This window comes from Lynx canadensis, chromosome C1, assembly GCF_007474595.2.
Source record: "Lynx canadensis isolate LIC74 chromosome C1, mLynCan4.pri.v2, whole genome shotgun sequence".
NCBI lineage: Eukaryota > Metazoa > Chordata > Mammalia > Carnivora > Felidae > Lynx > Lynx canadensis.
The window spans coordinates 71,641,099-71,661,132 of NC_044310.1; the positions used below are offsets into that span (position 1 = coordinate 71,641,099).

General features: G+C 40.6%; 1 protein-coding gene across 1 annotated transcript in view; it reads right to left on the reverse strand.

Moving 5' to 3' along the window:
• Window positions 1-19,817, reverse strand: part of DDAH1 (dimethylarginine dimethylaminohydrolase 1) — a 135,482-nt gene extending 115,665 nt beyond the window's left edge. Inside the window, 1 exon segment of the mRNA XM_030323650.1 lies at window positions 19,515-19,817. Within this exon segment, the coding sequence (XP_030179510.1) occupies window positions 19,515-19,817 (303 nt within the window).
• Window positions 19,818-20,034: the final 217 nt, after the last annotated feature.

Consider the following 20,034-nt stretch of genomic DNA (forward strand, 5'->3'; position numbering starts at 1 on the left):
TTGTCTCCAGGAAGACTGAGCAAGAGTTAGTGTGGGTGTATGGATAGAATTAACCCTTGTTTTTTACTCTAGAGAGCCAGGGGAGTTTCCTTCCTTGAGCTGGGGCCATCTTAGGATTCCTATTCAGACTCTTACTCAGCATGCCTTTCTGTGTTTGTAAGTTAAGATCAAGGTTCTACATGGGTTGCTTAACTATTTGGTGAGGAACCTTGCCAACAAATATCAAGCCCAGACTAAGTCCATGGCTGGAGATGCTGGTCAGCTTCTGTGATTCTCCTAGGTGGGCAAGGTTTCTGGGCTAGCATCATGGATTAGGGGGTAGAGGGATAGAAGGATAGGTAGTTGCTGAGCTGAAACCTTGTCTTCAGCCACAGAATCCCTTGTCTCTCATTCTTCTTGGTGCCCTCACTGGTGGATTAGACAATTGCCCTTTGGAGATATCAAACCTGTGACTTTGGTTTTTATATCAACAGGGAGGGTCTCGCTAACCCAAATCCTCTAATGGTTGGCATGGCTGCTTGTGTGTTTTCTGTAGTATAGTGGCCAAATGCTCAGGCCCTGGAGTCAGAAACACCAGGCTGTCTATCTCAGTTTCACTACTTAGTAACTATGTGACCTTAAGCAAGTCATATAGCCTCTCCTCAGTTTCTCCATTCATAGAATGGGGGAAACTGTATGGGTAAGATGAAGTGGGGTAGACAAAGCAGCAAGCATAGTACACAATAAGTGGTGGTTACATGTGTTCTTGAAACCCATCTAGCTCCCAAACTCTTTAATAGGGTGCATATTCTCACACAATTAGTCTCCTGGGTCTAACAGAGGGCTCTCCCTAGAAATTCCATAAAATAGGTAATCCTTTAACACGTGGCAAAAAGCTAGCCATACGCAGTGCCATTACTATAGATCCTGCTATCAAAGGTCTGAGACCCACATCAGGCAAGCTACGGGACTCCCTCAAGAGCTGGTTCTAAGATTTCTACAGAGAGGACTGTGGGACTAGGGACCCATCTCCAGATGTTGTGATGTTGTGGCAGGGCAGGCTGTGGCCCAATTCCTACAGGTGCTAAGTTTACAGTTTATTTATTTATTGAGAGAGAGAACATTTGCACAGGTGTATGCATGAGTGGGAGAGGGGCAGAGAGAGACGGAAAGAGAGAACCCAGAGCAGGCTCTGCACAGTCAGCACAGAGCCCGACATGGGGTTTGATCCCATGAACATGAGATCATGACTTGAGCCTAAATCAAGAGTCAGACACTTAACCAACTGAGCCACCTAGGAACCCCCACTTCTCTGTTTAAAGCTCAAGACAATACGGGGCACCTGGGTGGCGCAGTTGGTTAAGCGTCCGACTTCAGCCAGGTCACGATCTCGCGGTCCTTGAGTTCGAGCTCCGCATCGGGCTCTGGGCTGATGGCTCAGAGCCTGGAGCCTGTTTCCGATTCTGTGTCTCCCTCTCTCTGCCCCTCCCCCGTTCATGCTCTGTCTCTCTCTGTCCCAAAAGTAAATAAAAAAAAAAAAACATTGAAAAAAAAATTAAAAAAAAAAATAAAGCTCAAGACAATAGAGGATGACAAAGAGCAGCATTATCCCCAGTTAACAGATGGGAATCCTAAAGTCCACAGCAATCATCTGCTAGCTCTTAGCTATACAGCTTTTAAGTAGAGACGTTTTAAGACTTCCTAGTCCAGGTGCCCCCTCAATGCCAATCTACCTCTTTACTGACTTAAGGAGTGTCTCTGGTAACATTATATTAGACCAGTTCTTTATCATTTGATCAATGAACATTTACTACCTACTATTTAATAAGAGGTGTATGTAAAAACTGATACTCAAGTCCTTTCCAGCAAAGGTCTCTTATTTTTACAACCTTATGAAGTAAAACATCCTTTTCCTTTACAGTATTTACTGTTTTTAAATATGCATATATTTGTGATTGTTTATTTTATGGTTATCTCCCCACTTAGACTCCCTGATAAGGTTCCACTGGGCTGGGCATCATATTTGTTTACTCTATCAGTTTTACATACAGCAGGCACTCAATAACAATTAAATGAATAAGAGGCATGCTATCTTTTTTTACAGAATGACAAAACTGTACCCAAAGTTTATCTGTCTGAGTTCAGAGTTTCCAGAGTAGATCTGGGTCTTTAGAGTTGACTAAAGCTTTTTAAGAGTGCCTCTATCAGGGCTCCTCCTAAAAGGGTATCAGGGCTTAGTGGTCACAGTGCAAGTGACACTGCTCAGATCTAGTCAGAGACATCTTCAAGAATAAGCTAGTCATCTCTAGTCCATAAGTACTAAAGTTACTGTAATCATTATGTACAGTCTATCATTTACCATAACAATGTTACTAGTGTAATCACATTTGTATAAGGCATCATAGTATTCAGTATACTTTGGTCTTCAACATCCTTGGGAAGAAGAAATATTTCAGTAGAAACTAAAACTTGTGAATTGCCAAAGATGATATAACTGAGAAGTGAAACCAAGACTCATTTCCAGGTGTAATTTCACCTTGCAATGAAAGAAGAATTTTTAAAGTTCTTAAAGGAAAAAATAGAGTACCCAAATAAATAAATAAATAAATCAGAAATAGGACAGAAGTAACAATCAACACCACAGAAATACAAAGGATTATAAGAGACTGTCACAAAAAATTATACACCAATAACTGAGACAACCTGGCAGAAATGCAAAAATTTCTAGAAACATACAATCTTCCAAAACTGAATCAGAAATACAAAATGTGAACATATCAATCAGTAATTAAAAAACTCCCAAAAAACATAAGTCTAGGATCAGATGGATTCACAAGTGAATTTTACCAAACATTTAAAGAAGAGTCAATACCAATTTTCCTCAAACTATTCCAAAAAACATAAGAGGAAGGAAGGCTTCTAAATACATTCTATAAGGTCAGTATCACCCCAATACCAAAACCAAAGACACTGCCAAAAACCTCCCCAAAACCAAAAAAAAAAAAACCCCAAAACAAACAAAAACTACAGGGCAATAGCCCTGAAGAACATAGATGTAAAAATCCTCAACAAAATATTAAGAAACCACACTCAACAACACATTAAAAAAATCATTCCCTATGATTAAGTGGATTTTACTCCAGGGATGCAAGGATGGTTCAATATTTGCAAATCAATCCATGTAGCACACCACATTAACAAAATTAAGGATAATAATCACATGATCATCTTAATACAGGCGGAAAAAACATCTGACAAAATTCAACATCCATTCATGATAAAAACTCTCAAAAAAGTGGTGGGTTTAGAGAAAACATACCTCAACATAATTAAGGCCACATATAAAAAACCCACAGCTAACATCATGCTCAATGTGCTCAAGCTTTTTATTTTGGTTTGCACAACAAAGGAAACCATCAACAACAAAAAGGCAACTTACTGAATGGGTGAAGATATTTGCAAATTATATATCTGATAAGGAGTTAATATCCAAGATATACACCTATATAACTCAACACCAAAACACAAATACTCTGATCAAAAAAATGGGCAGAGAACCTAAACAGACCTTTTTCCAAAGAAGACATACAGATGGCCAACACATACGTGAAAAGATGCTCAACATCAGTAATCATCAGGGAAATGCAAATCAAAACCACAATATAAGATATCAGAATGGCTAGACCAAAAAAGACAAGAAATACCAAGTATTGACAGGGATGTGGAGAAAAAGGAATTCTTGCTTCACAGTTGATAGGAATGTAAAATGGTGCAGCAACTGTGAAAAGCAGTTGAATTCCTCAAAAAATTAAAAATAGAATTACCATATAATCCAGTAATTCCACTACTGGCTATTTACCCAAAGAAAATGAAAATGCTAATTCAAAAAAAATATACACACTTCTATGTTTATTGCAGCTTTACAACAGCCAAGATATAAAAGCAACCCAAGTCACCACCAACAGATGAATGGATAAAGAAGGTGTGTGTGTGTGTGTGTGTGTGTGTGTGTGTGTGTGTATAATGTATATAATGTATATGTGTGTATGTGTGTATATATAATGGAATATTATTCTGTCATAAAAAAGAATGAGATCTTGCCATTTGTGAGAACACAGATGGTCTTGGAGGGTATCATTCATGATAAATGAAGTAAGTCGGACAAAAACAAATACCACATTATTTCATTTATATGTGGAATCTAAAAAACCAAACAAATGAACAACAACAACAACAACAACAACAAACCCAAAGCAGAAAAAGACCCATAAATACAGTGAACAAACTGATGTTTGCCAGAAAGGAGAGTAGAGGGATGGCAAAATGGGTAAAAGGGAGTGGAAGACATAGGCTTCCACTTAAGGAATGAATAATTCACAGGGAAAGAAGGTACAGTATAGGGAATACAGTCAATAGTATGGTAAGAACACTGGTGACAGATGGTAGCTACACTTGTGGTGAGCATAGCATAACATATAGACTTGTTGAATCACTATGTTGGATACCTGAAACTAATGTAACACTGTGTGTCAACTATTCTAAAATAAAAATAATAATAGCAATATTGTAATAATGTTGTATAGTGGCTACTCTCCTCTTGAGCACTGTGCAATATATAGAGTTGTTGAATCACTATGTTGTATCACCTAAAATATAAAATTATATGTTAAATATGCTTCAATAAAAAGGGTAATAATAAAAAATTTAATAAAATAAAAATTTAAAGTCCTTAAAAATGGAAAACATATTAAATATACAGATACTAGAAATGTGAATTCAAATCTAAACACCCATAAATGAATAGTTCAGGATCAAATGGTAAATTGAAAGGAAGAGATTCTCTAGGTATTCTTTTACCTAGAAGATCAAGGGATGAAGAAGAATTATGGAAAGGGCAGTATCTTTTGATTCAGTTAAGGATGACTTACTCCTACAAAAGTGAAGTGGAGAGAAAGCTAGTGCCCTCATCAGACCTGCCTGTACAGTAGCCACATAGGCGTTGGGGGATTGATCCAGCTGCCCAAGCAGGCTCAAGCATATGTTCTAATGGTATTCCCAACCTTCTGACATGTTTCAGGTTAAGCCAGCATAGGGGTGCAAAAAGAGCCACAAATCCCAATTGCTAGGCAGAGTCTTATTGTCTAAAGGGTTACGGCAGCAAGGCTGAAGCCAAAGGGATGGAGATCTTTAGTTTCAGGGTGGAAAGTAGCAAGAGTAAAGCACAGTCTCCACCTCAGGGGCTTAAATGACTGACAGCTCTCTAGAAATACAGAAAGCAGATAACATAAGAGGAGGGACTATCACTGACAGAAGAGCTACTCTGTGCACAGTACTGCTAGGCACTTTAACATGTTAATGCATATAGGCATCCTAACAAAGTTACAGATGGTCAACCCCCCCCCCCCAATTTTTACAGAGGATGAAACTGAAGCTCAACTTGCTCAAGGCTACACAGCTAATAAGCAGTGGAACCATAATTTAAATTCATAGCTGTCCTCTTCCACCCCTGAAGGCAATGGAAAGGAGGAAAAAGCACAGCTCAAGGAATGTCACAGGAATCAGTCTGCCTCCTGAGGCAGTTTAAAAGTACATGTCTCTAGGTACCAGATTTTGTGTGAGGGGTATGCATGTTGGGAATGACAATGACTGAGGCACCTGAGATGATCTGGCACCTCAAGTGATGATGGATTTAGGGAGTGGGGCACACTGAAGATGCCGATGGGCAGATCAGTGCGGGGCATGGGAAAGTAGAATCGGTAGAAGTGAGGTTGGGGTCAACAAAACATAAAAATGCACTGGATTCTAATGTGGCCCTTTTATTTATTTTTTAAAAATGTTTATTTGTTCTTGGGGTGGGGGGAAGGGAGGGAGACTGTGAGTGGGGAGGGGAAGAGAGAGAGAGAGAGAGAGAGAGAGAGAGAGACAGAGAATCCTGAAGCAGGCTCCTCACTGTCAGCGTGGAGTCCAACGTGGGGGCTCAAAATCACAAACCATGTGATCATGACCTAAGCCGAAATCCAGAGTCTGTCACTCAGCTGACTGGGCTACCCAGGTGTCCCTAATGTGGCTTTTTTAATAACAGGTGTGCTTTCTAAACAACTGCCATCCTGGCCTGTAATAACACATCATCATAATTTGGTGTACAAATGAAGATATGTCTAAGAATATGGAAATACTCTATAGCATTTATGTGAAGGAGTCCTTAATATTTGAAATACCTACTTACTGAGAAGAACTCAAAACCTACCACCTACACTGTTTACTTTTCTTCCCTTCCTTTCCATCTCCTGCATTTTGCTGCATTTACACAAGTGGCTTTACCTTCCTACTAGGTAATAAAAGGAGACAAACAGCCTATTTGCTCAATGAAAGTCAGTGCCTCTGACACATGCCAAAATTCTATTGTTGCTGCAAACAGCAAAGACTATCAATAAAAGGTAATTTTAGTACTTTTTTAAAGTTTTATCTTGGTCTCCTAGATAAGCAGATTTCAATGGCAAATACATCTTACATCACAACCCACAACACACTAGTGAACATGTATATATTTGTATGTGTGTAAATGAAAAGACACCTGGCTGTCTTATGGGTAACGAACGTGCTCCGGTATTTTCAATTCTAGTTCGTTTGCAATAAAGCAAACAAAAAGTAGAGTGACCTGCTAGGTGGACTTTATGATCCACCTATGAGTTGAAACTTGCAATATGAAAATCACTATCCAGACCCAGAATATGAGGATAAATCCATGGTGGTAAAGGAACTCCCCAACAAGAGGAGGGTAAGGGAGGGTAAGAAAGTTCCAGGAACTGCATACACCCTTTCTCCTCCATTGACAGCTCTAAAAAGGGGTGACATCAAGAGGAAGGAAGGTTGATATAGAGGTGATCCTGGGCTGAGAGAGCCCAGTGAAAAAGCAGAATTCATTAAAAAAAAATATTTCTCCTGGATAGTGGTCCACCAAAATAATGTAACTCAAGAATCTCTCTAATCGGTTTTGATGATCTGCATCACTACTAAGCATTATACACAAGGAAGACATTGTTAGAAAACTGATTTTATCCCAACTTGATACTGAGTGTGTATAAACTGTATGTGCATATGTTGTGTGTTGAAAACAGTCCAAGGGACAGTAGCTGTTACATTTGCAGAGTTTCCAGTCATTAGGCTGACCTCAGGGCAGGCAAGTGTTTTCAGGGAGTGTGGATGGAATCCTAATTGAGCCCTCAGCCACGTTGAGGCCAGCGGGCAATGTCTTGTATGTTTTTCGTCATTTACTTTCAAAAAAGTGTTCCAGCCTAAATCCCCATTCCTTCTCCCCCTCACCAAGAAGCTTCTCTCTGGGGACCAGATTAGAAGCAATATTCGTCCTCAGTTCTCTTGCAAACCACTCCGAGGCTTCAGTTATCCAGCTCAGTGCTCACAAAGAAAAATGTTGTCATAGACATGACAATTGCACTACCCATTTTTTCTCACGTAAACATAGTTCCAAGATGCACAATTCCAAGCCCCTTTTCTACAAACACAATTTCTCCAGTCACAGCAACACACTGTTTGCCTCTATTATCATTCCCTTACCGAAATCTTGACAGCACTCCTTTTGAGGGGGACAAAAGAGCAGGTGTGAGAGTACACTCCACTCTCAGGACTAGGCTGCTCAGCTGTGAAGGGGGTGGGGGTGGGGTTTACCATTGAAAATCGGATACCGTTTTCCTGTAATCACAGACTAACTTGTTCCTAACCAAATACACTTTGTCAGAATGAACTCAAACCTGTATGTCAGTCCAAATGACTCATACTTAATGAGCACCAACACTCACAAATATTGCTGAAATGGGTTACTTGAGGAAGAAAATTAAATTTCATTTGGGCGTTCTTCTGTAAAGGCTGGATTTACACCTATTCAGTGTTGCACAAGTGTGAAAGAAAAATGGTGAAACCAGTGATTTTCAAGGTCCCTGCTAGGCCTTTAGTCAGTGGTCTGAAAATGATGTGAACATTAAAATTATGTTTTAGGACATTCTGTGTTTTGACATATTCTGGGGTTCTTTGAACAACAACAACAAAAAAGTGTTCTGAGTTTCCATCTCTAGTGGAATGGAAATCCTGACATTAGACACTGAGGCTTCCTGGGGTCAATGCAGATAGCTTTCACCTGGAGGCTGCTGGCAGGAAAATGTCAGGAGTCACCCCTCTGGATGCAAGGAACTCTGTGGTTCAGTTCTGTGCTGCCACCACAGAATCCACTCTCAAAAAAATGAAAAAGGTGCCCATTCAAATGGAAACCATGCTTGCCTGTTTTAATCAATGTAACCTTCCCTTAACTGGCTTAGAATGTTACCAAAGGAGAGGCAGAATCAGTTTCTAGAGAATGGTGGAGTTGACAGTCTTTCTCCTCCTCATGTTCCTCAAGTAAGTTTTTTTTTTTCTCCCCTGAATGGACAGGGGTCCAAATAGCCAGAAGGTTCAATTTCTAACCTAGGTAAATGGAAATAAAATGTGACTTGATATACATAAACATTTGGGATTTTTGCCATGATTCCCAGATCCCAACTGGACAACAGGCATGGTCCTCCAGAATTTCTATGAAGAGGCTGAAAGGTGCAATCTGGTTGAAAGGAGATACAGTGGGTTTTCACTTTTTTTTTTTTTTTTTTTTGCCAATTATCTACAGCAAGGAATGTATTTTATATACGTAATTAGTATACATACAAACACAAATGTATCAAAATGAAAAAAGTTTCAGGACACTGTATTTATCCTACTATGTTGCAGTGCACTCTGACATTTTCTATTGATTCTGTTACAATAAAAATAAAAGGGCTAGTCATGACCCACTGAATTGATTTCATGACCCCTCTATGATGGCTGGAGAGCAGCACTTTGAAAACACACACACAACTATACAAGAAGCCTTGTCTTGAAGCTGTGCTCTATTCATTGTTAAACTACTCACATGGGGTGGCCTGCGGAAGCTTGGAGACTAGGGGAGGCTGAAAGCTTTAGACATGCTTAGTTTGAGCGTAATGTAAAAATGAAATCAGTACCCTTTGTGACTAGGGTACTTCTCTCTTTCAACACTGTGTTTTTTGTAGAAAGAGGAGCTGAGCTGGAAAACCTGGGTCCCTGCTAGAGGACTAAGATGGCATAAGACAAGTCAGAATACCAAAAGCAAAATGGTTTCACTACCTCAAAATAAACCACTAGATTATAATTTCTCCACAGAAAACTCTTGAATTGGAAAATATGTTTATATCACAAGTGACCTAAAATATGACCCAAAGCTGAACTATAGTTCTTTCTTTGTAAAATGATGGTTCCCTAGGACTCAAAAAAAAAAAAAAAAAAAAAAGTAACAATTAAGAGAATAAAGTGGATGTGTTTTTCTTCCATTAGTATCTTTTAACTGCACCAAGATTATTAATTTTAGCTCTTTGAATGATTTCAGACAAAGAATGTCCAAGTTTACCACAAGCATATCTCCAAGTTTTAAAAATAATTACATCAATATCTTACTGTTAACAATATTAAATTATACATAGCTATAGAAAGAGCCTAAATGTCCATCAACTGATGAATGGATAAAGAAGATGTAGTTTACATATACAATGGAACGCTACTTGGCAATGAGAAAGAATGAAATCTGGCCATTTGCAGCAACGTGGATGGAACTGGAGGGTACTATGCTAAGTGAAATAAGTCAGTTAGAGAAAGACAGATACCATATGTTTTCACTCATGTGTGATCTTGAGAAACTTAACATAAGACCATGGGGGAGGGATGGGGAAATAATAGTTACAAACAGAGAGGGAGGGAGGCAAACCATTGAGACTCTTAAATACTGAGAACAAACTGAGGGTTGATGGGGGGTGGGGGAGGGGGGAAAGAGGGTGATGGGTATTGAGGAAGGCACATGCTGGGATGAGCACTGGGTATTGTACGGAAACCAATTTGACAATAAATTATATTTTAAAAATTATACATAGGTAACTACAGAAAAGCTACATTTAAATGGGTATCTTTTTTCTTTCTTTGTTCAGAAAAATAACATGCAGTTTTGGAAGACAAAAGTCAAAATTTAGAAAACAGAGCTCCAAATGTAGCACCAGGAGTGGAAGTCAACACATATGTAAGAAGAGTTTATAGGAAAGAACTGCCATGGGCATGTCTAGCAAAAAACACAGCTTCCAGAACATATTTCATATCCACTTGCTCTTCATTTCTTCAGGCCATTGATTCACGTTTGCCACAGACACATCAACTGGCAGACACTGATGAAAGTCATGGGATGATAGAAATTGTGTGGGTCTAGGGATATTATACTCTTCCAATGGCTTTTATCTAAAGCTTTCTATACAAAAAAACTACTTTTCAAGTATGTTATGAATGGTTAAGGAAGCTGAGCTTTTGAAACAGAGTAAATTGAGCTTCATCTCATAATGGAGTATCACTAGCAAGACATAAGTTTTATGATTGGTTAGTTAAGTAGCACAAAATATAATGTCTCAGGTTGAATAAAAACCAGTATTTTTTATTCACCAAACCCTCATCTCACCTCACAAATGTAAATTATCAACATTGCCCCATCAATTTTTCCACATCTCTTATCCTTCTCTCACCCACCATGTCCCATCTCAACATGACCTGAGATCCAGAAAGAAAGCAGAGCATCTCCAAATTGTAAAGAATATTAGATATTCATATCAAGGCAAAAAGTCAAAACCAGCATCCCCCAACCTCTAGGATGGCGTTATATCCCTACCACGTTGCCTTTCACAGCATGTACAAAATTCAACTCTGCCAAGATGGAGAGATTTGTAAATAAAACCACATTTTGACAGCAAAGAGGAAATAGTTTTCTCTTGACTGGATAATGTTATATATATCTATATACTATGGGATGTCATATTTGCCTGATACATCCTAATGTGACAAATTTGGGGCCAAAGAGGAAAAATTACTGCGTCTGCAAGATGGCATGCTAGCAACCTCAAGAAATAAGTGGACAATTAGGAATAGGTTGTGCTAGGGAACCAAATCCCTTTAGGCCCCAAACAGGAAATAGTTAAGGATATAGTTCTCTTGGTGAACTTGGAGCTACAGATCCAAAAATCTCAAAGTTCTGAGAGGGCATAGGTGGGCTTTTTTCAATCCTGCATCCTTTTCAACATTAATGAAATTAATTTTTACTGGAGTATCACCCTCATTCTACTTCATAGTGCTCTCTATCTCTGGAAGGCTGTCCTCTCTGACTTCTCCCATTACTTCTAGCTCAATAATCTCTTCTGAGAAGTGCTGGTGTGGGTCAGATATACCTCCTCAGAGTTTCCATAGCACCAGACAGAACTCTGTCGTGAAACCTCTCCCCTTGTTCTGCAAGCATCTGCCACCAGTCTGCATCCCTGGTGAACTGTGAGATCCTGAAGGCAGCAGTGAGATCTAATTCATCTCTATCTCCCTAGCACCATACGTTGGGTCTGGCATGTAGGAGACAGTTGTTGAATGCATAAACATACAGGAGTCATGTAACTACTATTGCTTTACCTTCAAAAGCACAGTCATTTTTAATGCAATCATGCACTCATAATTCAGCTTCATCTCATAATGGATCATCATTAGCAAGGCATGAGTTTATATGATTGGTTAATTAAGTAGGACAAGTATAATGTTTCAGGTTGAATAAAAACCAGTATTTTTTATTCATCAAACCCTCATCTCATCTCACAAATGTAAGTTATCAACACTGCCCCATCAATTTTTCCACATCTCTTATCCTTCTCTCACCCTCCATGTCCCATCTGAACAGGACCTGTAAGCAAATTAGAAAACTCTAATATTTCTTAAACAAGAACAAAGAAATCAAATACATATTTTTAATTAAGGCAAACGTTTATTTAATCACACATATTCAAATAAAGCAACATACTGATGTATTCATCTTCACTATAATGACAATTTACTCCTATGAGCGCACCTACTTGCAAAAGCAGCTTAGAGGTTGTATTCTCTTTAATTTGCTAACATAAACTAAGTTAAGTTTGCCCACAGTGATTTAAACCAACCCTGTAATAATGTATACTTTCATCTTTTTAGTCTGCTGTGCTTTTTCCTCTGGTCATACTTGCTTGGATGACCTAAACATTTAGAAACAGGAGTCTAAAGTCTGATGATTTATTCTTTCCATGTGATACTACTGCTCCTTCAGCACTCAGCTTCAGGAAGACAATGTACATTATTAAACTGTTTGACAATGATGAAGTGAACTAGGATGGCATCATATGCATGCATTTTAAATGGGATTTGTTGTTTGAGACTACTCCTGCTTGTCCATTTGGATGAAAAGTGCCTACTTATGAAATGGGCCTGAGGACTCTAACAGATTTAATACCTCATACCAGTTTAGGGAAAGCAATAAAAGCTAACTTCAAAGGTGAGGGGAGCATTGTGATGGAACACTGGGGATTAATTTATGGTAAATAAATATTTATTGACTATCTGGAATGAACAACACGCCATGTTCTATACAAGATACGAATGAAACTTCTCTTTCTCTCATTAAAATTTCAGTTATTTTATGGGGCGCCTGGGTGGCGCAGTCGGTTAAGCGTCCGACTTCAGCCAGGTCACGATCTCGCGGTCCGTGAGTTCGAGCCCCGCGTCGGGCTCTGGGCTGATGGCTCAGAGCCTGGAGCCTGCTTCCGATTCTGTGTCTCCCTCTCTCTCTGCCCCTCCCCCGTTCATGCTCTGTCTCTCTCTGTCCCAAAAATAAATAAACGTTGAAAAAAAAAATAAAATAAAATTTCAGTTATTTTAACTTTAATTATGATACCCCTTGAGCCGGGGAATGAACTCTACCACATGTCCAGTTAGAAAATGAGGCTTTCTGAAGTGGTTACAGAGTTGAACAGCAAATGCCAGTAAAATAAGTAACAACCAGCACTCAGTTTTTAAACAATCATCTCCAAATTTATAGTGAGATTCATAAGAGGCCATGAATAATTTATTTATGAGGCAAAATCAATGGAAGGTAAATCTATTTGTTCGAAAGTCTTAAGTACATTTTTCTGTGTTGAGGCATATAGTAATGGATAGATACACATCATTACTCTAATAAAACTAATTTTGAAGAAATATGAGCTCAACAAGAATTTAAATACATGCAAAAGCAATTTTCCAGCATATCTGAATTATAGGGATCCATCTCTGCCTTCTTAGTTTTATAACGATTCTCTAATGATTCTAGGAATCTCTGCAGAAAGCTCATTTTCAGCTAATAGTATCTAATAGAAGTCACTCCCTACTCATCATTACGTTCTTTATTTTCAAGGCTTTCAAGATCAACTGCATGGGAATAGATTGCATTATATAATAGATGTACTCCAGTTTCCAAGACATATCAATTTCCAAACATTCATTGCCAAGGCCAAGTAGAGTCAAAAAAGAAACATCCTGAAAAGGAGCAGTTGTTCTATCCAGTTGGAGGTGACAGTTTATCACGAACTATTAATCCGCTGCCATGGAAAGAGCCTCCAGCACATTCACTTTCCATCTTGGTGAGAGTAAGAGTAATTTCTAATTATGGCTTAGGGCAGTTCTCTCACCTGATGTTAAAAAGAAGTTTGAGGAAATGTGTGCATTTAAAAAAAGCAATCGTCCAGCCTCCTGGTAAAAAACACAATTCTGGACAAATTGTGCCTAGGCAATTCTGGGGTTTCATCAAGGGATACAGGAGTACTGATGCATAGGGGCACTTGTACCCCAATGTTTATAGCAGCACTCTCAACAATAGCCAAATTGTGGAAAAAGCCTACATGTCCACCAACTGATGAATGGATAAAGAAATTGTGGCTTATATACACAATGGAGTACTACGTGGCAATGAGAAAGAATGAAATATGGCCCTTTGTAGCAATATGGATGGAACTGGAGAGTGTGATGTTAAGTGAAATAAGCCATACAGACAAAGACAGATACCATATGTTTTCACTCTTATGTGGATCCTGAGAAACTTAACAGAAACCCATGAGGGAGGTGAAGGAAAACAAAAGAAAAAAAAGAGGTTAGAGTGGGAGAGAGAGCCAAAGCATAAGAGACTCTTGAAAACAGAACAAACTGAGGGTTGATGGGGGTGGGAGGGAGGGTAGGGTAGGTGATGGGCATTGAAGAGGGCATCTTTTGGGAGGAGCACTGGGTGTTGTATGGAAACTAATTTGACAATAAATTTCATATAATAAAAAAATAAAATAAAATAATTCTGGGGTTTCATGTAAATGACCAGATAATTATTTTTTAACTAAAATGAAAATAATCTACTCTCATTTATGAGATGACGGAAGTAAAACATTCACTTCGTTAATATCCAACTGAGATTATGTATTGTTAGCTGTATAAAATGGGATTCAGGTAGTTGTTTTGTATTGATTTAATGTTCTGTTATGATTAACCACAACCGGCTACAAGCACTTCAAGCAAAAATGACCTTCATATTTTCATGAAAACCTCAGTTTTGTCACTTATTAGTTGTGTGTCTTTGGACAACTTACTTAACTCTGGTTACCTAAGCCTCAGTTTCCTTCTTTTAAATAGAGCTAATAACAATACCATGTTTTGCAATTCACACACACACATAACTTGGCACATGTTGGCTAGTCATTAGACATTGGCTTCATATTCAATTTGCCTCTGGGATCAAAAGGGTTATGCTTTTAGCCTAACCAAAGAATATACCCAGGGCCAAAATACGTAGATCCAAACAGTTAAGTGCTCTAATAAAAGGGGAATTTCTATCAAAATATGTATTGCTCACTCTTTCCATTTATACCTCCCTGCCCTACCTTAATGTCTAATTCCACTTTTGAGATTTATTACTGTGCTATGCTGCCTTCCTAAAGAGGTCCCTAAAAATGCAAATGGTCCAGGAAAGGATAATTAAAGCCATTCTCACAGTGTGAGAATGAGTCTCTGTTTTTTTCTCTCCTAGACAAAATATTCCACTTACCAATCCTTGATACCTGTAAAGGATAAAATAACTCTCAAAGAGGGGTTAAAGGGCACAGGATATACTTTACAATTTTGCTTGAGTAGCCTTTGTCAGTTAATCATTTATTAGGTACTAAAAACCTGCTAGAAGGAAAAATCAAGAAAATGGTATTAAAAGTTGCCTCTAAGAAAGGGAACCAGGTAGTCACGTACAAGAGCAGGGAGACAACTTCACTGCATATTTATCCTCTTACACCTTTTCATTTTGGTATTGCAGAAGTGTATAATTTATCCAAAATTTTTAATTTTTTAAAAACCCAATTCTCACACCCTGTCACTTGTCTTACATTAGCTCTTAAGTATTTGTTTATGGGACATTGACATTTGTAAACTGACTTTTTTTCCTTCAGAAATTAAGCTGGATTCATTTAAAATATGACTGGTTCTCCGAGTGCCTGGATGGCTCAGTTGGTTAAACATCCAACTCTTAATTTCAGCTGAGGTCATGATCTCACAGTCACGAGATGGAGCCTGTGTTGGTCGGGCTCCACGGTGGGCATGGAAAAAGAGTCTCTCTTTTCCTCTCCCTTTGCCCCCCCCCCCCCTACTTATACATGAGCATGCACACACACACTCTCTCAAAAACTAAAAAAAAAAAAAAAAGACTAGTTCTAAAAGCTAATTTATTTGTCTTTAAAGTATTAAACATTAAAATATTCCTATTCATGAAGACACAGAATTATGAGACACTTAACATTATTTGCTGACTCTGTACACAGTTTTCTTCACTAAAACTTAAGCTTCCTGCAGATAGTGTCTGTGTTTTATTAATCTTGGGAGGTCCCATTGTGGCAAACACTGCTTTCACAGAGGGGTATTTTCTTGAGTTCGGTTCTCAGTCCTTTCTTCCAAGAAAGAAAAGTCATTAAATATAACATGATGCTTTGATAAAGAAGGATTTCTCAGGATTTTTATAAAAACAAGCAAAATAATAAGAGACAGAGTGAGGGGAAAGGAGAGGAAGAGTAAAACAGTTATAAGTCACCTGCACTTATAATGAAACTTTTGGGGCTCTATTAATTGAGAATGCTTGCAAAACACCAAATATGTCATAAGGAGGGAAATCTAAGGTTGACCTAAAGTCATGGACACACTTGTTCAAAAAGATATTTGCTGCATGACTCTTGTGTGCAAGGTCCTGGTTATAAGATGCTGAAGAATGTAGATGTGATCCCTGCCCTGACAGTTTTCATAACAGTGGAGGGATACAGAAAGGTAAACCAGGCCATTATCATAAAGTATGACAAATACCGCAGAAGGGAGTGCAGAGAGTCATAGGTGCTCATAAAAGGAGAGCCAACCCTAGACTTGGTTGTCTAGTATCACAGTGGTTGTGACTAGAGCTTGAGTCCTACAGACCTGAGTTCAAATCCTCGTTTCACTGGTTCTACTCTATGATCCTGGCCAATGATTTAATCCGTCTAAGCCTCAATTCCATCAACTTGAAAGTAAGAATAATGATAGCGCTGAGATCTAAGAGTTGATGTGAGCATTCATTGAAACCTGTGACATAAATCTGACACAATGTTTGGCAGATGGCAAGCACCCGAGAGAGAATAGCTAGTAATATTAATGATACCAGTAAGCTGAGAAGTGCTGCATGAATAGAAACAGCTAGGTAAAATGGAGAAGAGGAAAGAGGCGGAATGTCCCAGAAAAAGGGACATTTTCTCAGTTTCTATGCCTAGAAAAGCAACAGCATGGTGAGCTTTAGTGAAAGAAGCTGGCTTGAGCCAAAGGGTTGGTAGGCACCTGGGGTAGGGTCAGAGATGCAACTGAAGATGGAAAAGCAAGAGAGTCCAGTTCAATGGGTTCATAAAGCTTAATAGGGGTCCCTCAAGAAGTTTCATCGTAGCAGGGACAGGATCAGATTTGAGTTTTAGAAAGACCAGCTTAGTCACAGTGTGAAGAACAGAATAGAGAATAAGGAGACAGAAGGCAAGGATATCAGCGGCAATAATCTTAAAATAATGCCTTAGTCGTTGTGGAATTTCAGTCAGAGAGTCAAGTATCGCATGAAAAATATATACAACAGTACAAAGAAGGCCTTGAAGTAATTATTATCAGCTTGTTAATATCGGCTAGTTAGGATTTCATTTATTCATTTATTCACTCAACAACTAAGGCAGTAAACTGGTATTGTGAGCAGTTTCAAAGAGTGTTAGTTACCCTGCATAGCCCTGCTTTCCAGAAGCACCCCATCTAATACAACTGCCCATATTTCTCTCTCCAGCTGGAAGGTCTGCTACTCTGCTGATTCAGATCATGTGCAATGGCAAAGGTGTTTTTGGGAGACCACGTGTACCTGCAGGAAACTCAAGCTGGGAGGAAGTGCTACAAAGCAGATTAGGATGGATCCTAAGGTATGCAGATGACTCCCCTTCGCCCTGGGAAGGAGAAATGTCACTGTAATGTCACATCACTATATAGTAGACTTCTCACTGCTCAAGAAGAAGCAAATCTTCCATGACCTAATATTAAGTGAATAATAACCAGCATTCATGAAATGTCCTATCCTATAAATTTCAGATAGATTAATAAATTTATTACAATCACTTTATGAAATAGGTATTATTATGTCCACTTTTCAGGTGAGAAAAATGAGGCAAGAGACACTACCCAAGGCCACAGAACTGGATGCAGTCTGACGATCCTACCCACTACACCATGTGGCCTCTGGCAGGGGGCCACGAGACCGATATAAGACTGAAGCCGTTCCAAAATGTATGCTTCAAAAACTGACAGAGAAAGATCACTGCCCACTTTAGCATTGGGAAGGCCAAACTTGGGAAGGTTTTATTACAGGAATAAAATGAAATGGATGATTAAATATGTGACAGTATGTTGACAGGAAATTGGATTACTTTCATCAAATGAGTACCATTTTGAAAAGGTTTCTGAAATCTTTTACTCTTTTAAGCACAAACCACAATCGTGTCATATGGCCTAGGATATACTAGAAAGTATTCAAATGGCGTTACATGCTTATCAGTTTAAAATAGAGTGGGCCATCTCACAAACCCAAAGGTGTGGCAAAGAAAATAAAAAGGTAAAGTGAAAAAGACCCATTACTCTTTTTGTTTTCTGCTAAGGCAGGGTGGAAAAAAAGATAAATTGTCTCAGTAAGAATAAGTGGAATACGCTTATTCTTTCAGCCCACGTATGGTTCTATCAACTAACTAGCGAAGCATGTGTAGAATAAGCATATTCAAAAAAAATTGTTTTAATGTTTATTTATTTTTGAGAGAGAAAGAGAGTGAGCAAGCCAGGGAGGGGCAGAGAGAGGGGGAGCCACAGAATCCGAAGCAGGCTCCAGCCTCTGAGCTGTCAGCACAGAGCCTGATGCGAGGCTTGAGATCATGACCTGAGCCGAAGTCGGAGGCTTAACCCACTGAGCCACCCAGGCGCCCTTAGAACAAGCATATTTTAACCATAAGCTCTATGGGGGCATTTCCAATGTGAACTGAATAAAGACAAAATAGAAGAAAAAAATCCCGAACCGCCCAGATATGAAAGAAAACACCAGCTTCTTGCAATGCCACTGGATGCAATAGCAACGGAGAGTCTTGAGCCTGGGCTCTGCGCCGGGCAATAAGGGGAATCCCAGGCCAGATGGCTTTTTAAAATCCATTCTCACTCTGTCTCTCTCCACCAACCTACCTCGGGTTTAAAGCAATCACAGCCATTTTCCCAAGCTGCAATATTTTAAAGGAGTCTCTTTTCCTTGAGAACACAAAAAGCTCTAATTGTTAGAAGTTAAAAAACACAGAGAATAAAGATCATGGAATCTGTGAAACAACCATTTCTAATTAAACACAGACACACACCCCCAGCACTCTACCCTGAGTACAGCTTTTCACACCTAGCCTATTCACGAACACATCATTCACAGCTCACCAACAAACCATTCTCCTTACAATCTGCTGGACTCACTCCTCACCACTCAAAAGTAACTCGGGACGCCCTAGGTCTGTGGGCGCCGACACCCGCTTAGTTCATCTGCCCCGCGCTGGTCCGAAAACCCTAGGCAAGGCTAGGGGGCTTCAGTGTCACCAACTGGCGCTGCCCCCCACCCCCTCCCAGAGTCCTCGCCCGGCATCCGCCCGCCCGCCTGGAACAGCCACCCTCCCTGCCCCTGCTCCCTCGGAAACGCTCCGAGTTGCATCGTCTTTGCCACTGTTTAATCTTTCCAAATAAAAATGTCTGTGAGGTGGATTCCCCACCCCACCCACCTGCCGGAGTCCGCACAACCACACTCAGTCGGGTCTTCTTGGAGGCACCCAAGCTGTGCCGACAGCCCGGAGGCGTGAACAATGAACTTCTCTCTCTTTCTCTCTCTGACTCTCTCTCTCAGACACACCCTCTCCCCCAAATGAGAAGTTTTAAACTAGCCCGGGGGCCAATTCCGCGATTCCGCCTGCAACTGGGGCGCGGGCGGCGGGGGAGGGACCGGTGCGCGTCCCCGGCCGCGCCCCTCGCGTGGCCGGGCGGGCACTCACCTCCTTCCTCCGGCTCGGCGCCCCGGGTCGGGTGATGAGGGCCGTCTCCTCGCACACCACGGCCACGTCTTCCACGAACACGCAGTCGGGGAGGCTCTCGTCGGCTGGCAGCTTCACCACCTGCAGCCCCAGCTTACTGCCCAGCACGCCCACGTAGAGCTGATGCTGCCGCTCGGCACGGGCGAAATCCACCTCGTCGCCCTTGGCGCGCCTCAGCGCGTGCTGGCAGAGGGACTCGGGCAGCGCCCGCACCACGGCATGGGTGGCCCGGCCGAAGGCGGCGGGGTGGCCGAGCGCTGCCATGGCTCCAGGAGGCTGCGGGGCGGCGGCGGGGGCGCGGCGGCCGGGTCCTCCCGCGGGCAGCGCGCAGAGCCTGCGAGCGCCCGGCGGCTTCCCTTGGCAGCAGATGAATGTGATGCAGAAAGAGCCCCGCTCGCGCCCGGAGCCCTGCCCGCGCGACTGAGCATGCCCAGAGCTCCCGGCGCCGGCCCGCGCGCAGCCCGCGCGCCCACCCCGGCGC